General features: G+C 38.6%; 1 protein-coding gene across 1 annotated transcript; it reads left to right on the top strand.

The window, feature by feature from the left end:
* Positions 1-318: 318 nt before the first annotated feature.
* Positions 319-16,507, top strand: mtmr6 (myotubularin related protein 6). The gene is made up of 15 exons (XM_028005502.1): positions 319-543; positions 2,972-3,103; positions 5,917-6,079; positions 7,115-7,272; positions 8,091-8,219; positions 8,960-9,094; positions 9,178-9,310; positions 9,403-9,512; positions 9,588-9,713; positions 9,807-9,856; positions 10,789-10,882; positions 10,976-11,082; positions 11,415-11,549; positions 11,662-11,788; positions 15,845-16,507. Exons 1-15 carry the CDS (start codon positions 520-522, stop codon positions 16,193-16,195), a joined length of 1,974 nt encoding a protein of 657 aa, XP_027861303.1. The 5' UTR covers positions 319-519; the 3' UTR covers positions 16,196-16,507.
* The last annotated feature ends 7,086 nt before the right edge of the window (positions 16,508-23,593 follow it).

Here is a 23,593-nt window from a genome sequence, read left to right as displayed (position 1 = left end):
AGTCGGTATCTCGTCATCATGATGACACAACTATTATATTGAGATAACTTTTTCATTTTTTTATTTTTTATTTAATGTTTTTTTTTTTTTTTGTAAATGAAAAACCTTGCAGGGATTACAATAGTGTTCACTTTAATAGCAGTGTTACTTCTCGAAGCAACTAAACAACGCACCATTTCTTTTGACAACCGCCGTTAAAATAAAAAAATAAAAAATAAAAAATCAAGAAGAAGAAATCTTCCCTTGGAGCCCACCTCTCCAGCCCCTAAGCACGTTTTCTGCAGAAATGCTCCGTGCCCTTATTTTGAAATCTTCATATCTTATGTCTTGGCGTTGCGGTGAGGGACTTTACGCGGATGGAGGACCGAAATATTTGACAATAAACTCATATCGGGTACCACCGAAAAAGTAAAGGGACTAATTCCACCGTTAAGGCTATCAACAATCAATGATAGAGTTATCTCAAGAGGGCATCGTGTGAACCCTTGCAGCCGCTGACAGTCTTCTGCACTCGGAGAAATGGAACATATCCGAACGCCTAAGGTAGCTAACATTTTTTGTTATTTGCAGTTGGATGGGGTACAGTCAGCAATCGGGCCCTGTCCTTCTGGTTTGTTTGCAGAGCTTGAATGTCGCCACATTCAGCCTTATGCAGATGTTGAGTTGAATGTGTTTGTATTGAGCTTCTTGGTGTGACGCCGAGCAGGTGTCGCTCAGCAGCTCCAGGTGGGAGACGTGACGAGCATCAATTAGCTGTTTTTTTTTTTCTTTCTTTCTTTCCGTAGAACAGATAGCATGACACCCAGATTGTAAAATAAGGAGCTACCACCTTTATTATTGATTTGGGTAATGATCCACGGTGCATCTATTGAGATAGAAACCCCAAAGATGGATGAAGTTCCATAGAGACAGACTGGCAGGCTGATGGGCCTTTTTGCAAAGCAGCTGGTTGTATGTCGGAGCTGTAGATCTTTAGCTTTTCTATAACCTTAACAGATTTATGTTTATTATAATAATGTCCTGGCAAATAATACTTTTTTCTGGAAATTACAACAAATAAATAGCCCACAGAAGCTATAGTCCAGAGATAAACAGGGAGTTTAGTTTAGCTTTGCCAGGCATTTGGAGCTGAAAAGATGTTGACAATATGGCAGGTTTTGTTATATTTCAGTTTTAAGTCATTTCTGGCCAGACAAAAAACACAATAACTGTTTTTTCTGGTAAGTGACCCAGATTTCTTTGTAACAGCGGAAAAGGTAAGTGAAACCCATGCAGATTAAATCCGATATTGAATACTTTCAAGTGAGAAAAGGTGGCTTTTACTAGAGATGCACCTATCAGGTTTTTACTGGCTTATACCAATTTCTGATCATCTTTGAGGTACAACCTGCTGCTACAGATTACGACCAATTCCCTTTTTTTTTTTTGTAAAAGTTTAATAGCTGTAACATGTACAAGAGAGGGAAAAAATGATCAGTGTTTTTTGTTAAAGGTAATAGCTTTGGATGATGCAGAAAATGAAGGAATTACAATATTCCTCAGCCTACGGATTAAAATATTTCCCTAACACATATTACGCATCTTTTTAGTTAATAATTAGGTTGCCTAATTGCCCCTGGTTTTGATTAAACGTTTGGTACACAAAGTGCATCAGAACTCATGCAATTAATTAGAATATTTCTAGAAAGAAAAAAGGTGCAAACTCTTAGTATTAATTCGCTTAAAATCTAATAAATAGATAAACTGGATCGCCGTTCAGAGTCAGTCGAGGGAAATTTGAAAAAAATTTCCAATTTCTGTCTGATAATTTAGTATCTATTATTACCCAGCTTTATGATGTGAGCTAAAGAAGATTGCTTTTGAGTTTAGTTAGGGTGTGGATTTTGGATATTTCATCATACAAGTCATGGTTTTACTTTTTTCCCTCTTAACTTGAAGACAGTTGAATACACAAAACATTGGGGAAAAAAAAGAACACTGGGATTAAGAGGGTGTGATTACCTGCAGACAAGGTGTGTCCTAACTCTTTGTTAATCTAGAAAACCTGGTATCTAAATTCAATACTGAGAAATTGTTGAGAATCTTTTGTGTAAAGTCAGTATCACATATTTCCAGTTGAAGTATTAACAAAGGATTGTGTTCGTGAGTGATTATTTTCCAAAAGAAAGGCATTACATTCTCTCCACCTCTCTTTTTTTTTATTACTAACTTCTACCTTCAGCTAAACACAACCCTGACTTCCTGTATCTAACGAGAGTCTTATTTATGACAAAACTCTGACCCTCAGGTTGCTTGGAGACGGACAGGCTCTGTTACAACATCGTATCAGAGTGCAGCAGCATAACAGCAGGAAGGAAGAGGAAGTCTGAATCAACACTGGCAGAGTTAATGTGGTGTATCGCAGTTTTGGATATTTAGCAGCAATGGCAAGAAAGGAAGACTCACATTCAGTGCCTGGCAAAAAATCTCAATGCCCCTTCAGCATTTTTGCTTTTTGTCATCTAACGACAGCAAACCTTAGTTCACCCGAGCAAGATAACGTTGTATTCTCTTCAAAAAAACAAACAAACCGATTTTAGGTATTTTTATACTTTACATTTACGTATTAAGAGATAAGGTACATGCTTTTTTTAAACTTTTGATTGGATAGGAGAGTTTCCTATCAGAAAAAAAATAAACCTGTGATATTCCTACAAAATTAGTTGGTTAATGGTTAAAATTTTGTCCTTTACTTTTAAGTCACTGTTGACTGTATTATAAAAGATCTGGCATCCAAAAGCAACGCCAGGTGGTCACTATTATATAATAGACTTGCTTCAATCAGCACCAAGGGCTACCCACCTTATTTTCAGTTTTCTCAGGTGTTCATAATTCATCTCTTTGTCTTAATGTGGCTGATGTACAGCCAAAGAAGCAGACTTTCCTGCCAAGGGCTCACAGATTAGTTCCTCACACACTTGTGTGTTTGCAGGTGGAGCAGGTGCGGCTGGTGGATCGCTTCAGCAACAAATCCACAAATGGCACACTGTACCTCACCGCTACGCATCTCATTTTTGTGGAAAGCGGCTCTAACAACGCAGCCTCTGCTGGCCAGGAGATCTGGGTGAGTAGGTTGAGCGGCGAGGCGTCTGCTTGTCTTTTATATGTTCACAAGTTTGGATCTGACTGGTTAGGATTCAATAGAGAAAATTGTGTGAAACACGGCAAATGAAGCAATTCGATTCAGAACGAACTTAAATGTTGTCGTTACTCAAATTACTCAAGTATTCTCAAAGAGTCTTTGTGGATGGTGATGCAGTGGGTATGAATGATTTCTTGTGACTGAAGATTGTTGCTTTCATAGCTGTCGTGCATCACGGTCATAACATGTTCAGATCTCAAAATCCGCGCAGCAGACAGTATTTCATAGTATGTCCTGGATGACACCATCTACTAATCCACCTCATTTGCTTTTGCCAGCACTCTTTAAATCTCCGTCTGGCTGTATGGTTAAAAAGCTGAGCAGAGACGTTGAAGTTGTTGATATGATCTTTGCTCATGATGCCTCATTCAAAAGCTGAACGTGAAACTCGCACAGCTTTTGTGTCTATTATTAAAGTTGGTGCATAACTGTGGAGACAAAAGGAAGGAATATGTGACAGAACCTCAACACTTCTCGTCTACCTCCATACAACCTCCCTGTCATCAAACATGGTGGTGGAGGCATCATGCTGTGTGAATCACGATACTGCCACCGGTGTTCAGGAGGTCTGCTGTTTTTAAACTAAGATAACGGGATTTGACTGAGCCAATAAGGATCCAAATGGTGCAGAGACAGTTTTAATGAGAAACTGCACAAATCATTTCTCATAATGTAAAGGTAAAAGTAATAACCTGGTCCCAATTGTTCTATATTCTTAGAAATATTTCAATCACTTTGACACAAATACCTTATTTTAAGATTTCACTGCAGCTGCACCTTTGCAGACAAGAAGGCCTTGCAGACGACTGCAACGGTCGTTAAAGTTTCTCTACCATCTGAGTTTTTATACTCTGCCAGTTTTTCCATATGTTGTTGTTCTATACCCTGTATGCGCTCTCTGTCTGTGCTCTGTTTACACAAGGCAAAAAAAAAAAAACAAATCAAATTTTTACATTAGTTGCATCCTAATCGTTCTACTGTTTGTGGTGACGCTCCTTGCATGTGAAATAAAGGTGATTTAGAGCTGCATCAGTGTGTTCTGACACACAACGTGCCAGCTTCATAAAGTTGGATTTGCTGGTTAGCGTTTGTGTGCCAATTCAAAGCTGCATAAATCCGAAAAGTATCAGCTGTGGCTCAGCTTTAATCCTCAGTTTTTCCTCTGCCTATTGAATGTAACACAGATACACAGCATATTCGCAGCTTGAGAGGCGTGGTGTAGGACGAGCCAAGATTTAAAAAAAAACTAATAATAATGAAGTCATTAATGAGATAAGGCCTGTTTCTTATTATAAACCTGCACTTAGCCGACTAATTAACTACCCTTATTTCGTTGTGGCAGTGGAAAATTGGCAGGTGGGAAAACTGCACTGTAGCTTTGTAATTGTAACTCCTTTTAGCTAAATTGCACATCAAACAATAGAACAATCGAGTTCTCAGCAAACGCTTCAGTTGCAATCCAAGTCCATAAATGACTATTTTACTGAAACAGTAAAATGAAGGAGCCTCAGTGTCCTACTGCTTTTATTTCTCATTAACAGAGACTTTACAAAGCAAGTCTGCAGACTAAGGAAGTACAGTTTGCGTGTCAGCTGTAGAGTTGTTTAAGAAAGAGTGAAAAAGGAGGCACAGCTATTTCATAATAACACTCAATAAACAGTAGCAGGTTTTCCATTCAGGCTTTTCTGCGTACTGGTGGAGTTGTGTGTGTTTTCATTCGTGATCTGAAAGACGATCGCAGATGACTGATAGGATTTTTTCTTTTCTTTCTTTTAAAATAATTTACTGTTTTTGTGTTGCCGTGGCAGAGCACAAGCAGTGTGAGGGGATAAAGAAGGACGTGAAACACTTTAGGAAGGAAATCATCAGATCTCTAATGAGGCCAGAGCTAAAACAGGATCCATTTCAGCAGTTCATCCTTTTGCAATTACATTTTAATGCACAATTTACTCAGTGTGCAGTGATGATTTTTCAATCTTTAACAATTTTATAAATATATCACTAGGTTTATGTAAATGCTCTCCACTAATATAGCCTCTAGTTTGCAGTATGATGTAAGAGCTTGGCCTTGAACTGCATTGTGGGAAGGGTTTTGTGGTTTAAAATGCTCTGTGCAGCAAAATCCAAAATCTCTCCTCATTCTGGCCCCATTTCCTGCTCATTGTGCTGAGAGATGGAAGCAGTTGTTTTTTTTGTTGTTATTTTACAAATTTAACCATATCCGTGTCCTTACGTGTCTGCTGCTTCCTGTGTGTGTGTCTTTAGACATGACATGTGCATGACACTGCATGTGTGAGTGGTGTGGGAAATCATTTTGTGATCAGTCTGCAGGGTCCAGGGAGAGATTTTATCAGAGTTTAACAGGAACCTCATAAAATATTAAACAGCATGTGAGAGAATGTCTTAACAGCTGGTGCTGTCAACATTAAGGCTGCACAAGTGTGTGTGTGTCTGTGTTTCTGTTCATCTCAGTGTCCTCTATTTATCATTACCCAATGCAGATGAGTCTATGTTTTAATTATTTCATACGAGGGTGGGGAACAAACTACACCGAGGAATATAATCTGCTGAGTATTCAGAGTTTATGAATGCCTGCTTGTGTTGAGCCCATTTCAGAACAATTTCAGACGTGTTCTTGAGGGTATACCCAACATCCTGCATAGGGAGGATCCTTTGGGTTTTTCTGACATCTGCTGTAAATAATCAAATGTTGTCCCCTCCCTTTTTCTCCACAGATTTTGCACCACCATATAGCCTCAGTGGAGAAGCAAAGCCTGACCACCTCGGGCTGCCCGCTGGTCATCCAGTGCCGGAACTTCAGGGTGGTTCATTTTGTGGTACAGAGGGAAAGAGACTGCCATGACATCTATAGTTCACTGCTGCGTCTACTGCGGCCAGGTGATTTTCACCGTCCAGTCTCCTGATTTTTACATTTTTTATTTATTTATTTTGTGCTTGTAAAGGTCTCGCTGATTTTTACTGTGGAAATGTATTTTAATATCAAAGATAACCTGAATACATTCGAAAAGCAGTTTCACAATTACGATTTTCTGTATTCAAAGGGGAAAGGGCAACCTAAGCCTGCCTGGGTCTATGTGACCCAGGCAGGCTTGTATAATTGTATAATGTATAATTGCGCCAACTGTTAAATCCTTAATTATCTCTGATTAGCCACTTGTTTTGGTCTAGTTTCACTTGCTCTCTAGCGAAAGATCCTGAAGGAGCATAGTCTCCTTCAGGATTGCATATTCATTTATGCAATCTTGCTTGCATAAATAAAGCAAGATTAAACTTGTTTCATTTATGCAACAAGACAATGATCCAAAGGACACCAGCAAATTTGTCTCTCAGTGGTTAAATAAAAACAAAATAAAGTTTTGAGTGAGTTAGAAAGTTTCTGGAATTACTTCTGGTTACGATGTTGTGGCTTGACCTTAAAAAGCATGACATTATGCTTGACAATCTTCCAATTAAGAACTCTGCAAAAGAGGAGCTGGCTAAGATTCCTCAACAAGGATGGAAAAGACTCTTTGCCTGTGAAAACAATTGCAGCTGTTGCTGTCAAAGATATCACAAGCAGTTATTTGGTTTCGGTGGCAATCGGGTTGAATTTTAGAGAAAAAAAAAACTTTCTAAAAAGAGCAGAAAAACATAAGAAATCCTGTTTTGCATGCTAGCACTTTTTCGCAGTAATGGAAGTCATAGGATTGTAATTTTCAAAATGTTTTAAGCATTAAAGGTTTTGTTTTTTTTTATTTGGGAGAAGAGTAAATATCTACCCTGGTAAGCTGATGTTCCTGAATCTTGCAGTGGAAATGATCGGTGTGAGAAAATAATCCCTGAAAACCTCCTTGAAAAGGTTTCTGTGGACAAAGTACGCTCAAACTGTGCATACTGACTGGAATTTTGAGATCTATTTTCTATATTTCTCAGTACATTACGAGGAACTCTACGCATTCTCCTACAACCCCAAGCAAAACGATCAGCAGAGAGAGGAGGGCTGGCAGCTCATCGACCTGGGGGCGGAGTTTGAGAGGATGGGCGTGCCAAATGACCAATGGCAGCACACTGACGTCAACAGAGACTACAAGGTAGACCATTAACTAAAGTAATAAAAATCTTTGATAAAGTGTCTCACAGAAGTTGTTTAGATAGCTTGACACATTTACCCATCATTGTTGCATCTTGTATTTGCTGATGCCTTGGGTGCCTTCTACCGTGGTAAAACGATTATCTATGGAAGGTCAGCTTAGGATTGGATAGCCTTGAAGCCTGAAAGACGCAGCTGGCAAACATGCTGCGTGATTGTGTTTGATTGGATGTGTGAAAAAGTTCAGGGCGCAGTATTATGGAGGACTATAGCAAATTAAAAGTTAAAAATTCAACCACATGGAGTTCAACACTGTTTGAACCTTTGTACCATCATAAACTCAACCTTCCTCAAGGAAACAGAAGCATCAGCACTCGGACCGCGTTTACTCTAATGTAATTTCCAACTTCCCGAATACCAACTCTGCATTATAGTTGCAGTTGACGTTGTTGTTTCATGTTAGACATAATGTGTTAGTGAAGTATTCTTTTATTATTATAGGAACATATTTTTTCAAAGGTTGTCGACTATATTTGTGGTGCAGCCTTTTGAATTTGTAACGCAGCAGAAAAATGAACAATTGTTGCACATTTGGAAAGATTGTACCTTCATTGTCCACTAGAGGGGGATACAACTTCACTCTTAGTTTTGCTTTTGATCTCCAGCAGTAATGTGGCAAACGTCTGTTCAGGATGCAGAACAGAACATCGATCACCCTACGTTTTCTCGTATTTAAACAAAACAACTTGTTAAACTGGAAAAGTTTGAAATTTCTCTCCGTTTTGTTAATATCCATGCATTTTTCTGTTGGTTTTCTAGGTGTGTGAGACATATCCACGCGACCTGTACGTTCCCATCACAGCCAGTAAGCCTATCATCGTTGGCAGCTCCAAGTTCCGAAGCAAAGGACGCTTTCCTGTGCTCACATACTTTTACCAAGAGAAAAAGGTACTTTCTGTTGGAGCATAGTTCTGCTTTTCGGAGCTTTTTAGTTGATTATGTTGTTTTATATTTGACATAGTTTGTCAAATATAATATGTACCATATGTGTCAATGTTATAAAGTCTAGTTTGACCTTTTTGGATGTTTTAAATATGCAATGCCTGTACAGTGGGGAAAAAAAGAGAAGAACAAGAAAACCAAAAGCCTAGATCACAGTCAGATTGCAGTACTTGCATCAATGTGCAAGCCACGTTTCATGCAAATCCACTCAGAATTTAGTTGAGGATTCTTTGTCTGTGTTTAATGAAGGTGCATTAAAGAAATTGTCCTTTTTAAGTGCATTTTCTGTCGATTAAAAAATGTCCTTTCAAATTAGCTCAATATTACAAAAATATATCTAGTAACCTTTCATGACCTCTAAGTGGAAATTCAGACAGAAACCTTCTGTGGCATACTGATTGACAAGCTTGCCTCTGAGTTAGCTGAATTTTCTTGCGAGGTAACAGTGGAAGGCAAGAAGCTCTGCCTGTTTCTGCCCATTTACGGGCAGAAACAGGCTTGAAGATATGCTTGGTCTTTCATCACATCAGCTTTACAGCATGAAAAAAAATAGATTGGAATTTAAATGAAGGCTTTAAAATGTTAATCTATGATTATAAATAACAGGTAACTCATGGAGCGTAGTTGAAATGTTGTCATATTTGGCTATTTCTGTCATTTATTTGCCCCTCTGAACTGTGTGACAGGCGGCAGTGTGTCGCTGCAGCCAGCCACTCTCTGGGTTCAGCGCGCGTTGCCTCGAAGATGAGAGCATGCTGCAGGCCATCAGTAAGGCCAATCACAACAGTCGCTTTGTTTACGTCATGGACACAAGGCCAAAGGTAAAGTCGTAACACTTTAGTTATTTATGTTTTTTAATGCAGAAATGGTTTATGTGAGTTTAAAGACTAGAATTTTCTTGCAGCTGAATGCGCTGGCCAACCGCGCTGCAGGCAAAGGCTACGAGAACGAGGACAACTACTCCAACATCCGCTTTCAGTTTGTTGGGATCGAAAACATCCACGTAATGAGGGCAAGCCTGCAGAAATTACTGGAAGGTAAGAGAGCTGCTATGGACATCAAGACACCTCTTTGCTTTAATATGCTGATTGACTGTCTCTCTCTCCCTCTCCCTCTTTCTCTCTTGTAGTTATTGGCACTCGGTCTCTTACCATGAGCGACTACCTAGTGGGACTGGAAAGCAGCGGCTGGCTGCGACATATCAAGGCTGTAGTAGATGCAGCTGTGTTTCTTACAAAGGTAACCATTTGTCTTTTCAGGAATACTGTTTCTCACAGTAAAAGCCTAATTCCTTTAATCACACTCACTCCTTAGGCAGTGACATTAGAAGGGGCCAGTGTATTAGTTCACTGCTCAGACGGATGGGACAGAACTGCCCAAGTTTGCGCCCTGGGGTCACTGCTCATGGACCCCTATTATCGCACCATCAAGGGCTTTATGGTATGAATATTGGTATCAATCTCCTCTATATGGGGGAGTTGCTGTTGTTTCAAATTTATGTTTTATAACATAAGTTATAATTTATCTTGTCAGGTGCTGATAGAGAAAGACTGGATTTCCTTTGGTCACAAGTTTGCAGACAGGTAAAGGCTAACTTAACTTCCATTATCCAATATATGAGGAAAATGGCTTTTATTCCATTATCCTTATATCATCATATGTGTTTACTTGAGTACATTGTCAGTCAGTCAAAGTCAGTCAAAGTTTCAATCAGTCCAGTTTATTTGTACAGCTCATTTTAGTAACAAGGCAGTTCAAATTGCTTTACATCATGAAAACATAAAAACATGATGGACACGTCACACGATCGACAATTGTGAAAACCAGTAGCAGACATCGCATTTTGTCAAGTGCCATCGTTGTTGGTCATTACCAAACTCATCAATGTCTTCTATAACTTTTTGGATATTTTACAGTTATTACACTGAACCGCAGGTGCTATGTTTTTGCTCCCTTATTTTTATTTTATTTATTTTTTACCAAAATATATTTGATCACGGCTTTCAGTTAAACAAATAATATAATATAACATAATATAATATAATACTTTTTAAAAAATTACTTTTACTTTTTTTACAGATGATTTTGAAAAGTCTTCTGTGCAATCTGTTTAGTAACACAGAACAGATCACACAGCCAATTGAGTGTGCAGTAATGGTTGCTAAGTTGACTTTTCAACTGTAACCCTTTTTCATTTAACTCACTGTAATACGGATTATATATTGTACAAATCTTTGCTCTCTGTCAGCCTTTTATGCATGTCAGAAACTGCTTGTCTGCAGCAAAAACATTCAAATTGTCTGTTGAAATGAAGCATTCTAAGATTTGTAGAAACGGATTCCAAGTGACTAAAATTAGTCACTTAGATAGGCTTATTAAATGAGAATAAAGGAGATGTGGCAAAAAACTGGTGCAATCTTCTTTTTAATGGAGAAAGGTAAACATGAAGACAAAACAGAAACAGGTGCCCATGGTTGGTTATTTTTTGACCATCAATTTAATTCTGTATTTCAAGGTGTGACCAGCTCAATGGGGATCCAAAGGAAGTGTCTCCTATCTTCACTCAGTTTCTTGAGTGTGTTTATCAGCTGACTGAGCAGTTCCCGCAAGTATGAGCGAATCTGCTGACAGCATAACGGATTTGCATTACCTACTTTCAATGTGCTTGATTGTCTTTCATCTAATAATGGCACTCTCATTAGGCTTTTGAGTACAGCGAGTGGTTCCTGCTGCAGATCCATGAGCATGTGCACTCTTGTCAGTATGGAAACTTCCTAGGGAACAATCAGAGGCAGAGAGAGGAGTTGCAGTAAGTGTAAACATCTCTACTTGTATTTTGTCGACAGTATTTGTACCCTTTTGAGACACTTTGAACAGACTATTTGAAAAAAACAAACCCCTTTTTTTGCCTTGTCAGATTTATCAAAGCTAATATGTTGCAAACGTTTAAGGACAGTAAATTAAGAGCTTCACAGACAGACTGCATGTCTGCATTTCCTTTTGCATTGTTTTGTTTAAACTCAATACAATGTATGTAAAGGTTTTACTAAAACCGGTAGTAAAATTGCATCTTAAGTCAGATGTTTTGGATTAACTGGTGTGTAAACGACTGCTGCTATTAACCATCACTCTGTGTCTTAGACTTAGAGAGCGAACTCACTCACTCTGGGCCTATCTGATGAGTGAAAAGCAGAACTACTTGAATCCATTCTACAAGCCTTCATACTCTGAAGCACATCCTGTGCTGGAGCCCTCCACCTTGCCATACCATTTCAAGTCAGTACCAGACACCTAACTTACCAGCCTTTGCAGTATTGCACATTTACAGGTCTCCAACTTGTATTTATTTATGAATTGCCTCTGTGCTTCTTAATCCTGTGCTTCCAAGGTTCTGGAGGAACATGTACCACCAGTTCGATCGGTCCATGCATCCACGGCAGTCCATCCTCAAAACCACTCTGACTCTGAAGGAGAACAGCCGCGAAGCGGAGAGCACACTGCGAGCTCTGGAGACTGTGAGTTGAATTTTCTTGTTCTACATTTACAGATACACTGAGAAATATTTAGCTTAGAGCGGTAGTCTGTGAACTTCTGTTGATTCTGACCCCTAAAATAACACTAGAAGAGATTTGTGACCTTCCATAATTGTCAGGGCTTGGAACACATTGATAACTGCTTCTAGTTCTAATTATTATTTGAGTTTACAAGTCTTAGTAGGCTGGGCAATAATTCGATAACAATATATATCGTGATAGGCATGTTATCAGTATCAGTAGAATATACATCAAATAGAATGTCCAATAATTTCACTGAACTTCGTTCCAGAACTGCACAGCATTCTGGTGGATGTAGGCAGAGGAAAGTTTTTAGCCTCTCAACCTCTCTCAGCTCAACTAAGCAAGGCTGGTGGCATAAACTAACTCACTCAATCAACCACTAGTAACATAGCAACACACTTTTTAGTAACTTGTGCAGCAGCTAGTCCGTTTTAGGTTTTGCCATAAAGCCTCTTAACTCCTTAAAAATGGAAAACAATGGCATGGAGTGAAAGGAGAAGAAAATGTTGTGGTGGAAAATTATTGTAAGTTAACATCTGCTATTCATGTTATATTAAATTCTTGTGAAATCTCACCACAAGAACCTGTTTGGGCTTTACACACAAGGTCAGAAGTTGTTTTGCTGCAGCTGCGTCAGAGCCAGACTGTCTCGCTCCTTGTTTTGGATCCTTTATCCTTGGCATAAAACTCGTGTTGTCTCTGCCTGGCAGAGCTTTTCACCCAGAACTGCTTTATTATCGTTTGTCCTACAAGCTCTCTGTATTGTGCACAATACATGATTAAACCTGATTGAGTGATTTCACCTGACAGTATTTTGGTAATATTTTTTTTCCACAACAAAGTACAGCAGCTTCAGAGGAACTTGTGAATCAAACAGGAAGCATCACATCATCAGTTCTGCAGTATTTTAGATATTTAAAGCAAAAACTGATAGGTATTTTGTCAACCTACATAAAAAGAGAACCACAGACAACGTTTTAGTTTTCAACCAAGTCTTTTGCAAAAGGAGAAAACATAACAAACCACTTCTCCAAGGTGTTTACCATGTGTTCTGCCATTCTGCGGCAGAACTTTTCTTTTTATTAGCAGAGAAAGGGAGTGAATGGGAAGTGGGAGAGTGATCTTAACAAGAAGGGGGCCTACCCTGATAACAAGGAAGGGAAACAGAAACTAAATTCTACACACAGACTATTAGAAGCAACTGAGGAGTATCTCAGGAAGCCCCCCTAAAGAAACGCCTACAAAAACATGCTTAAGATCAAGGAAAGGTTACTTATGTCTTACACACAGTTTAACAAGTTCCTCCTCTCTGGGGTGAGAACACTAAACCTTAAAGTATAAAACAACTAGTAATATAAAACTACTAATTCTAACAAAAACCTAATCAATAATCAATTTATTGACTAATATGAAACACTTATTATACTAGAAAATCAGATGACATTTCAGTATTTTGATAACACCACAAATAATATCAACATCCAATATATTTACATATTTAGTTTGATGTCTGAGGAGGATTTACTTAAGGAAGCTCTGTTTTAAACCATCCTTTCTTTCCTCTACAAGTAAAGCTGTTACTGAGTCACTGAGTGCAACAAATGTCACAATGTGTGTGCTAACTCATTAACCCTGGTTTGGATTGTGTTTGGAGTGTAACTCCTACTTATATGGCTTACGTTGATTGTTTGAAAAAGTTTAAGGAGAACTTTTTGTAGTGAAAATACAGTAAAGACATGACAAGTTTCTTCTTGTCAGCTGAGTTTTACAAAAAATCTGTGTTCCTTTCTGTAAGAACAGACCACAAAACTACTTCTCTCTGTTGATCAATCATTTGGCTTCCTAAGCTGTAGTTGCATCTCACTGCAAGCATTGGCACCTCTATCCCCCCACTTCCTTTTGACATTTTTTTTCACCCTAAGTCCACAGTACATGGGTGGAGAGAAGAAAAAGATGTTCAGGCCTGTTTGATTTGCATCACTTTGAATCACGACCTCTATTCAAATGTGAACTCTAACACCCTCACAAGTTTGAGCCTTAACAGGCAGCTCTGAATTTGCTCTAATCTCCTAAGCTATCCCACTTTACACATAGGTTTGCTTTTCAGTATTTTGTATTTGTATTTTTCAGTAATGGTGTTTCAACTTCAGTCACTTCAGGGACTGGTTTATTGTTTACTTGCATAATTAATTTAAGATGAAATTTGAGCACAGGATTCTGTCTGCAATACTGGACTCTGATATTTTGGATTTTCATTTTGTACACACAGACATTAACACAGGCTTAAGTTTATTTTTTTTTCTTTTATACAGTTACATAATCTCAAAAAAATTGAGGAAACTCTGTGGTTAATTTGAGCACATTTATTGAGGCCTTCTCCTATGCTGGTTCAGGTTTGAGCACACAGAAAGAGAATTTTTGGACCACTGTTCATTTGACACTGTTTCCAGATCTAACCCTTCCAAAAATCATTTGACATGTAGGTACTATCAAATTTGTGGTGACCCGAAGGCTCTAATCATAGCTGCATCTCTCATTTAATAAGCTCTGGAGATCTATTTTTTTTTCCTTCCGCCGCCCTTGCACTATCAAGATAAATACCACGTTGGGTCGTAAACAGGAAGCCATAAATTACTTATTCAATTTTCTTGATAAAGTCTGATGAACCTAAAAACAAGTCTTATATAGAGAAGAAAAGGTTTATTCAAATTGCTTTTAAAGTTATTATTTTTTGTCAATGTTGGTGCTTGAATAAAGTCCACAGAAAAATGAGATATTCCTATTAGTTTGTAAATACTATGTTACTTTAATAAAAGTTTAACTTGCCGTAGGCAATGATTGGTTAGGTGTGCAGATCTTTATAGTTTAGGTGTGTAAAGATAATGTATAAGAACTTTTGTTTATTATTGTTATTATTATTATTATTAGGTTTGTACTGTTTATTCTGTCAAAACTAAGTTTAAAATGTTCTGGAGTTTTTAAAGTATCTTTAATAGTTTGTATTGAATTTGACTATTGATTTAAATATCATATAAGAGCAATATCACCTCAGAATCTGCTCCATTAGCCAAGTTGATGCTCATGATTAAGAAATTTGTCTTCACTTCAACTCACTATCAATGTACAAACATTTAAATATACATGTATGAACTTTAGAGAAGCTGTCTAACTTGGGTCAAACCTTTTGGGTTTCTTTCCACAAACTTCTCACAATAATTTGCAATAGTTTCTTCTGACCCATTCCTCCCAATAACTTTCTCTCTCTCAGGTTTGTTGGCTACGTCACTCTCACGCGCCTTGTCAGATCTATTCACAAATTCTATGTTGGTTGATGTTGCCACCCCCATTCTTTGCTCCTCTTCCTCATGCAATGATGATCATTATGGCCAAGCAGTTCCGCTCTAGTTTCATCAGCCCTCAAGACATGTCTCCAAAAAAATGCCATAATCTGGCATTTTGTCCTTGTGTTCATCGGCAAACCATAATCTGGAATTTCATATTTCTTTTGGATTAATGGCTTCTTCCTTTCTGAGTGGCATTTCAGCCCATATTGGCACAGAATCTGTTTTACTGTGGATAATGACCAAAATACTTTCACCTCTGGGACACGGGACCAGTCTCTGGTTGGACATTCCCATCATGTCTATACTTGCCTATTATCATTTCAACACATGAATGCGAAACCTTCAAGCGTCTCAAGATTGCTCCGAAGGATAAACCAGACTGGTGCATCTACACAATTCTGTTCCTGATATCTTGGGCTGATTTCTTATGAGTTTCTAATCTTGTCAAACAAGAGAGCAGTGTGTTCTAGGCGTGACCTTAAAATACATAAATTTTGGTGCAATTGAATTTAAAAATATTTTTTAGAAGTCTTTTTATTCAGTGTATGTGAACTTCTGGTTTCCACTGAACTCCACTGTTTGTTTCTGTTGTAAAATCAGGCACAAGGGTGAAAAATGAATCCAGCTAGGGTGAATAAAATGTACTTTTTGTCCCATACTGTTCATTCAGAGGCTCCAACAGCTTGGTGTGACCCCAATTGCGACCTCTGACCCCCCGGCACCTCCTCCAACCAGAGACCAACGCACCAATCCCCTGCCACCGCGGCCTGACTCCCTCATCCTAGGCGCACCTATCAACCACAAAGAGGTGCAGCGTCGCGAGGAGGAGGACGAACAAGACGAAGTGGGCGAGGAGGCCATGGAGAGTACAGACACAGAGCGGACAGTAGAGGGCAGCAGTGGCAGCGAGAGCAGGAAGCAGAGCTACGGAGAACTGGAAGGGACATGCAACGGTGAACTTGCCAAAGAGGAGCCAGCTGTTGTCAGTCTGGAGCTTGGCGTGGCACGAATGACCTGCTGAAGCCAAAGCAGGAGTGTTTCTGGACGGAGAGACTGGTGTGGATGAGTGAGGGGCCTTTACTGTAGGGGTGAGTGTGCGTGTGTGCGCGTCTGTGTATGTGCGTGGACAGGAAGCTGTCATTCCGTTTGTGATTACACTCTGATTACGCAATGGCTAGTGGCTGATATTGTCTCTGTACAGTTTAAATCTCAGTGGAAGGCCTCATAAATATGTCATATACTGCTCCTACCATTGAAAAGCTTCTTTCTTTTTTTTAAAGAATCTTGTAAAGCCTAATAGAGAAAAAGAAAATAAATTCATTCAAAACCAAAACGTCTTGTATCCTTTTTCAGCTATAAATGCCACATTTTAAAGACATGACCTAGATATGTTATACAGCTGTTTATCCTGGTTAAATACACGGCGAATCAAAGTTTTTGGCTCTGGACATATTTAATTTCATTTAAAGGCAAGAGGCCAACCTAATCTGATGCTGTTGATCTGAATTTATGTTGATTTGATCGGCAGATAAATAAAAAATAAAAAATGTAGAAGATGAAAGATGGCACAACATATCAGGCACTGGAAATTTAGTTCTGCTTTCTTTATACACTGGTTTTCTCAACTCTTGACAGTCTCTTCTCCTGTCATCCTTATGTTATTGTCTGGAAGTTGCATACATTCATTGATTCATTGCAAAATATCTATGGATCTGATTCCACCGTGAATCCACTAATCCATCATCCAACATTTATTCACCTACATTAATTCTTCTGTCCTTATTATAATCCTTCATCCATTCATCAATTTGTCCTCTTCCTTCTATCCATCATCCATCCATACATCACAAACATCCATCTATCCAGCCAGCTAGCTTGCCATGTTTTTTATAGGTTTCATGTTAATTTATAACAATATTTTGTAATATTTACAAATGAAATTAATTTTTTTCTTGTTTACTATTTATTTACACAGAGACAATGTACACACATTCCATTAATCTTTTAAAAGGACAGATGCGTGGTACCAGGTCATAGCTAAAAATGCTAATGAAAGGCTGATGAAATCACGTACAATTTAACAGGTTATGAATTGGTGAAAAGATTTAAAACTCTGGAGGTTTACATTGGGAAAAGCTTGGAATTGACTGGAAAACATTTGTAAAAAGACACTCTAAATTCTTCCGCTTTATTTTTTATCTACACTTACTAAAACAGAATACGAAGAACAGGAAAATTTAATCTTAAAGTGACCGACTTACATTTACTTCTGATGATCAAGAGGAGCCTAGAGCATTTACCCTTCCTGGGTTTAGGGATGCACTTGACCTAAATGTAAATGGTGTAAAGCTATGTTTTGGACTAGTAGTGTGATGCAGTCGTCTTCTATTAGTGTGATGTTTACTTAGGACATCCCAGTAAAGTCTGTGTATTTTGGCTTGGCTCAAAATGCCTCAATTTTGAAGGAGTTTGGTGTTAATTCCAGACTAATGTAACTTTGCTTCATATTGGAGCTCAGAAAGGATTAAATCTACTCTGGATTACAATCTACTGTTCAAATAAACAACTTCTTCAATCTTATTTTTTTATTTTTTTTATCAGAACTACATGATGTAAAACTTAGAGGATGCCAGAATATGCAAGGTAAAGCTAAACTGTGTTTCTTTCAGTCAGTGTGCCTTTAAATACTTTATGGAATTTGTGCAAGCAGCATTTGCAGTGGCCTCACTCCTCACCTCTTGCTTAATTCCGCCTCCACTCGCTGTTGGAATGAACAGAGATCTGTGCTTACACACAGCAACCACACAGAGTGACATTTAGCATCAGACAATTCGGTATCTATTGGCAAATAATGCCATCGTTGTTCATTTGTAAGATCTCGGAATAAAGATAGACTGGCAGTGCACTGTGTTATGATGGGGGAAGATGTTGTTTCAGCTCTCTGTAAATGCTTCGTTCAATGAAAAACTGGTATATTCACACAGAATGACAAATATGAAAATAAAAAATAAGGCTTGCTAAAAAACTAATTAAATTTACATTTGTTTTTCTGTTGACTTTTAGCTGCCATTTCTCCTGCTCTGAGATATTGTTTTTCAGCTTTTCATAGAAGAATAGTATTAAATCTTTGAGATTTATTAACAGCAATGCCTGGGGTAGGCTGACTTATTATAAAGAAATATTAATAGTTTGACATGGAGATGTTTGTAATACTTCCTGCATTATGTGCTCCTTTCCTGCAGCCTTCTTGTGCATGCTATTGTACATTAAACATTAAGATTCTTTTCCCGAGACAAGCTACTGACGGCTCACCAAAGGCTTTGAATCATTCAGATGAATGCTGCTGCACACCATACACTCCTTGATACAAGACAAGAATGTTGTATAGTAAACATAAATGGATTCAATATGTTGGAAGAGATTTCTATACTGTATGCATAACACTGAGCATGCTGTTGGAATTTGTCCACTCTCCTGTCCTTGACTTCTCCTTAAAATATCCTTGCAGCTAATGTTTAACTCACTGAGGGCTAATCTAATTTTCATTAGGAATATCAAGATGTATTTAACACTACACCCTGACATTTTAATATCAGGGTGTATTAAAATATCCAAAATGTATATTGTCAAAAATGTATCTAGTTACATTTTTATCATGTAAACTAAATAAAAATGACTCATTTACATTTTTATCTGAATACCGGAGCACTGTGGAGATGTGTCAAATTGAATTTGGAAGTGGTTTGGTTAGGTTAAAACTTTAATAACTTTTTTTTTTTAAATTGAGCAACCACTACTGCTCTGTTTATTCTCTGACCTCAAAGTCCCTCATGTGTCATGGGATATGCTCAGGCAGTTTGCATGGACAGAAGCTGTGAACAATTCACAAGTCACAGATTCTTAATGGCATTCAGATCTGGATTTGATCTAGCTTTGATCTAAGCCATCCATTATGTTTAGGGTTGTTGGCCTGCTAGAAACTGAACCACACTCATGTTTTTCAGACTCTCCAACAGGTTTTGTTTTAGGATTTTCCTGTTTCCTGCTCCATATGTTTTCCCATCAACTCTGAACAGCTTGCCTGTCATCCCAGCTGAGCAAAGGCTCCCCAGAGCACGCTTCTGCATCTGCCATGTGTTGTTGTGGGGATGGTGAGTTATAGCTATAATGCACAGTGTTATTTTTCAACCCCACCTTCTTCTACTTGATTGCTGGATTCCATACATGGCTTGCAGCAACCTGCAAGATGAACTTCTGCTTACCTTTTTCTTTCAACCATATTTTTCATTTTGTCTTCCATGAAAGATGTGTGGAATGAAAAACTATTCGTTTCCTGTTAACAGAGCTAATTCCAACCTGAACTGCAGCTCTCTTCTTGTGCTGTCTTTCAGCTTAGGTGTACTTAGTACGTTTGCTCTTGTGTCATGCTGGTTCTGTTTTCTGATAATGCATTGTACAGTTCTCTGAATGTTTAAAGATAGGTTTACTGTTTTATGACCCCACCCTGCTGTAAATGTGAGCATGGCTTTATCTCTGATCTTCAAAGTGCTGCGTGTTCCTTGGTGTTTGTGTTACTTTTCAATAATGTTCATCGTTTCTGAGGCCTTCACATGCTGACAAAATCATATGTATTAATTAGGTTGCTTTTGAAGATAACTGACTTTAAAGATGATTATTCATGAGAAGTTATGAAACCCGTAACATCCTTCCAGTTGTGCAACATTTGGTGTTGGTGTATTAGATAAAATGCTAACAAATTACATTTAATTTCATGCTTGTAATGTCTCACCGTATGTGAAAAAAATCAAGTAGTATGAAGAGTTTTGCAAGGCACTGTACTTACTGAGTGAGGTGGCTGCAAACAAATCAGTTTGCCTGATGAGGGTGCTGGACAAGCTAGAATTCTCTGACCAAGAAAGGGTGAAATGAATTATCAAACAGGACCAATAGAAACCACAGAGTCTTTGAGATTCAGACGTGTTTCAGAAGCCTTGTCTTAGACAGCTTAATAACAGTTTGTACCAACCCCCGTTGTTTCCTTAAGGAACAAAAGACCTCAGGCAGTAATCCAGGGGGTTTAATACTGTACACACATATGCGAATGTGTGAATTCACACACACACACACACGCACACACCCGCCCACACGCCGTTGTACATGCTGTGGCTTAGTTTAATCCAGAGCTGGAAGACCCTCTGTCCTGAAACCTGACCAGCAGGACATTGGTGGTGATGAGGAAAAATGTGGGTTTTTATTTATGCGTGCCAGTTTCAATCTGTTCCCGTGAAACAACGCCAAAGCCAACTTGTTTATATAGGACACTGGCTCTCAGTCGTGAATAACCAGCCACACCCGTGCTTTGTTTGTCTGTCTGTCTTGTGCCTTTAGTCCTACAGATACATTACAAAGTGAAGGCTGTAAAAGTTAAACTGACATGCAAAAATGTATTTACTTTTGATACAATCAATTCAGTTACTGACATTTGCACAAGGTGGAAATCAACACCACTTTGAGCCCTATTAGTAAATGTGTCAAGACAACACACACCTTACGTTAAGTGTTTCTTTTAGTGAGTGTTGAACTCGGGGTCTGTCTGCAGGCAGTTAAAATCTGGTACAAGAAGAACACCATTGCTCTTGCATTTCTGTGGAAACATTTCTGAGTTGAAAAAAATATGGTGGAAGGAAATTTGGCTAAAGGCAACTTCTCTAAAAAGCAGTGTGTGCTTAGAGAGGTTGTTTGTCTGACCTGTTCTTTTTAATCAATAATGAAAGACTACAGTTGATTAAATAGACAGAAGAATGGTTGGCTGAGACATAATACTGTTTACTTTTGCTACTAGTGACTCTAGTAACTGACAGTATCATGGAAATCAGTTAATTAAAGGTGGACAATAAGGACAAAGCCCGGTAATAAACCGTGACGATTGCATGTTAATGACAAAAAAGTTGAACTTTTTTTCAAATCGAGCTAACGTTGGCTTAGTGAGAGTTAATGAAGGCATTTATTTGTATATTCAAAATCATTTTCAATGGAAACAAGAGCATAAACAAAGAAGCTAATTACAGTCTCTGCTATAGTAAGAATTAGAATTCAAGTGCATTATTTTCTTATCCAAACATACTAATCCTTTAATTTCTGTTTGATTTAACTTTCATTCTTTGTCCCAGGCAGTAAAAAGTATGTTTTTACTGTAAATGAGACTAAGAAAGCAAGTGTTACAGACAAAAAACAAAGCCATTTCAATAGGCAACCATGACAGAGGCAGAGACAGAAAAATGTCCTCTAACTGTCCCACTTAGTGCTAAGCTTCACTCAAGGGGCTGAAACGGGAACCCTAGTTAGACTGCGTGGGTGGGGGGAACCAGGCGTGTGCTTTTTCTCTTGCTTCCATCTGCCTCTTTGCTTTTAAATACTAGGAAAGCAATGAACTGATCATAAAATGAGAACTCGTGTTGCATTTTCCAAGAATCAAACTGACAAAACCTGTTTTGTGCTAACAGCTGTTTTTCTCAGCTCACAATGAGCATAGATGCACCTTTTGTATATATTCTAATAGCTGATAATTAAACCCAATTCTTTCTACAGCAGTTACTTTTTTGGATCACATATGGATCAACATTTATGATAATGGTCCTGAGCGTGTAATGCACTTGTATTGCTATGTTCTTTAATAATTTACTGGCAGTTAAGCAGCCTAAGTAGAGTACATTTCCACCCTAATAGCTGATCAGAATCCTCTGTCTAATCATGCGATAGCTGAAGTTACTTGTCAGTCTCCGCTTATCAATCCACCATTCATCTGCTGCTCGGACTCACTTCCAAGTCCATCCATTAGCCAGCTGACTTACAGACAAGTCTGCGTATCTGCTATACCTGAAAACCCGGGTGAGCAGACAGATTCTCTGTCTTTTTAAGGTTGAAAGCAAAGGAGGGATTCGCTTTAGCGCTTCGCTGCGGGGAAGCCCTGAAAATGTGCTTGTGTAGGTGTGTGTTGCCTTGGGCTCATGAATGCACACATTGTTTCATAGCGGTCGTCTGGAAGATGGGAGCCTGTGGCTGCAGACGCTGAAGAGCAAGAGGGGGAGGAGGAGGAAGAGAAAGAGAAAAAGAATAGAGGGAGAGACGTAAGGATGGGAGAGAAGGTATATAAGTGGGTCGGGGTACCGGAGAGTTTCATGGGGGGTTGGGAGCCAAAAATAGGCAGTGAAAAGAGAAACCACAAAGAATCACATCAGAACTGCAAACTGGATTATTATTTTTTTTACAAGCCTAAAATACATTTGGATTATTTACAATGATGATCAAAAACAACCTAATTTAACCAATAGGACATTTTGTATTTATAGTGTTTGCTAGGTAAATAGCAGAATGAAGAAAGTATCAAAGTTCAAGTAGTTGAACTTGTAAATTATGTTTTCCTAGGATTGTTGTGCATGCTCACAGAAGCTCTGCTGGTTGTCAAGGAGCCAATGAGGCTTCATGACCAGTAACACAAACCTTGATTAAGGTTGACAGGGAGCCAGTTAAAGGCGTTGCCATAGCTTCAGACACCTGGCCCTGGGTGTCCATATGGGGGCCACAGGCCATATGGCTTTTACGTGTGCCCAAACTGTAAAAAAGGCTGTGATGTGTGATGTGTGTGAGGGGGTGTATCTGTGTGTGTTACTTTTGTGAGCCTATCATATGCTTATGCAGTGAAAATGTGGAAACCCGATCCCTTCCAATGCAACTTGTTAAATTTTAGACCAGTGTTTCTCAAAACTTGAGAAGAAAGCACCGCCTCGGTAAATAATACAATTTTGATAGACATTTTAAAGCACTACTGTAATTTGTTGTGGTAGAGCACAAAAGACATTATTCAGTGGCACAGGCGTAATTGTTTGAATAATGTGCTTTGTCAGTGTACAAAATTGTTTATGCTCAATTACATTGCATAGGGAGGATCAGTGAACAGCACTTTTCTGGAATTGTCACAGATTCTCAATTGCCTCTAGATCTGAGCTATAGACAGAATACATTCTACTTCATGTATTTAGGGTTGTCGTCCTTCTGTAAGGTGGTTCTCCACACCAGTCTAATGTCTTTAACACGCTTTTGTAGGATTGTCCTATATTATCTCCATCCATTTTGGCATCAACTCTGACCGGTTGTCTTCTTTATCGAATGAAAACCCTCCTCATACCATACTGGTGCCACCACATGTGTCATTGTTAAGGTGGTATGTTCATTGAAATGGGCAGTGTTGGTTTTAGATCAGCACTTTTAGCAAATTAATCTCATCGGACTACAGCACTGGACCTCCACATGTTTGACACGTTCCCTAGATGGTTTCGATACCAAAAGACAAGAATTCTTATGATTTTTCTTTGCTACATTCACTTTGTTCATACTACTGTCCTATAAGGGCCAGATTTCT

Source organism: Xiphophorus couchianus, chromosome 21 (assembly GCF_001444195.1).
Source record: "Xiphophorus couchianus chromosome 21, X_couchianus-1.0, whole genome shotgun sequence".
NCBI classification, from domain to species: Eukaryota; Metazoa; Chordata; class Actinopteri; order Cyprinodontiformes; family Poeciliidae; genus Xiphophorus; species Xiphophorus couchianus.
This window is presented reverse-complemented; position numbering and strand designations above follow the sequence as displayed.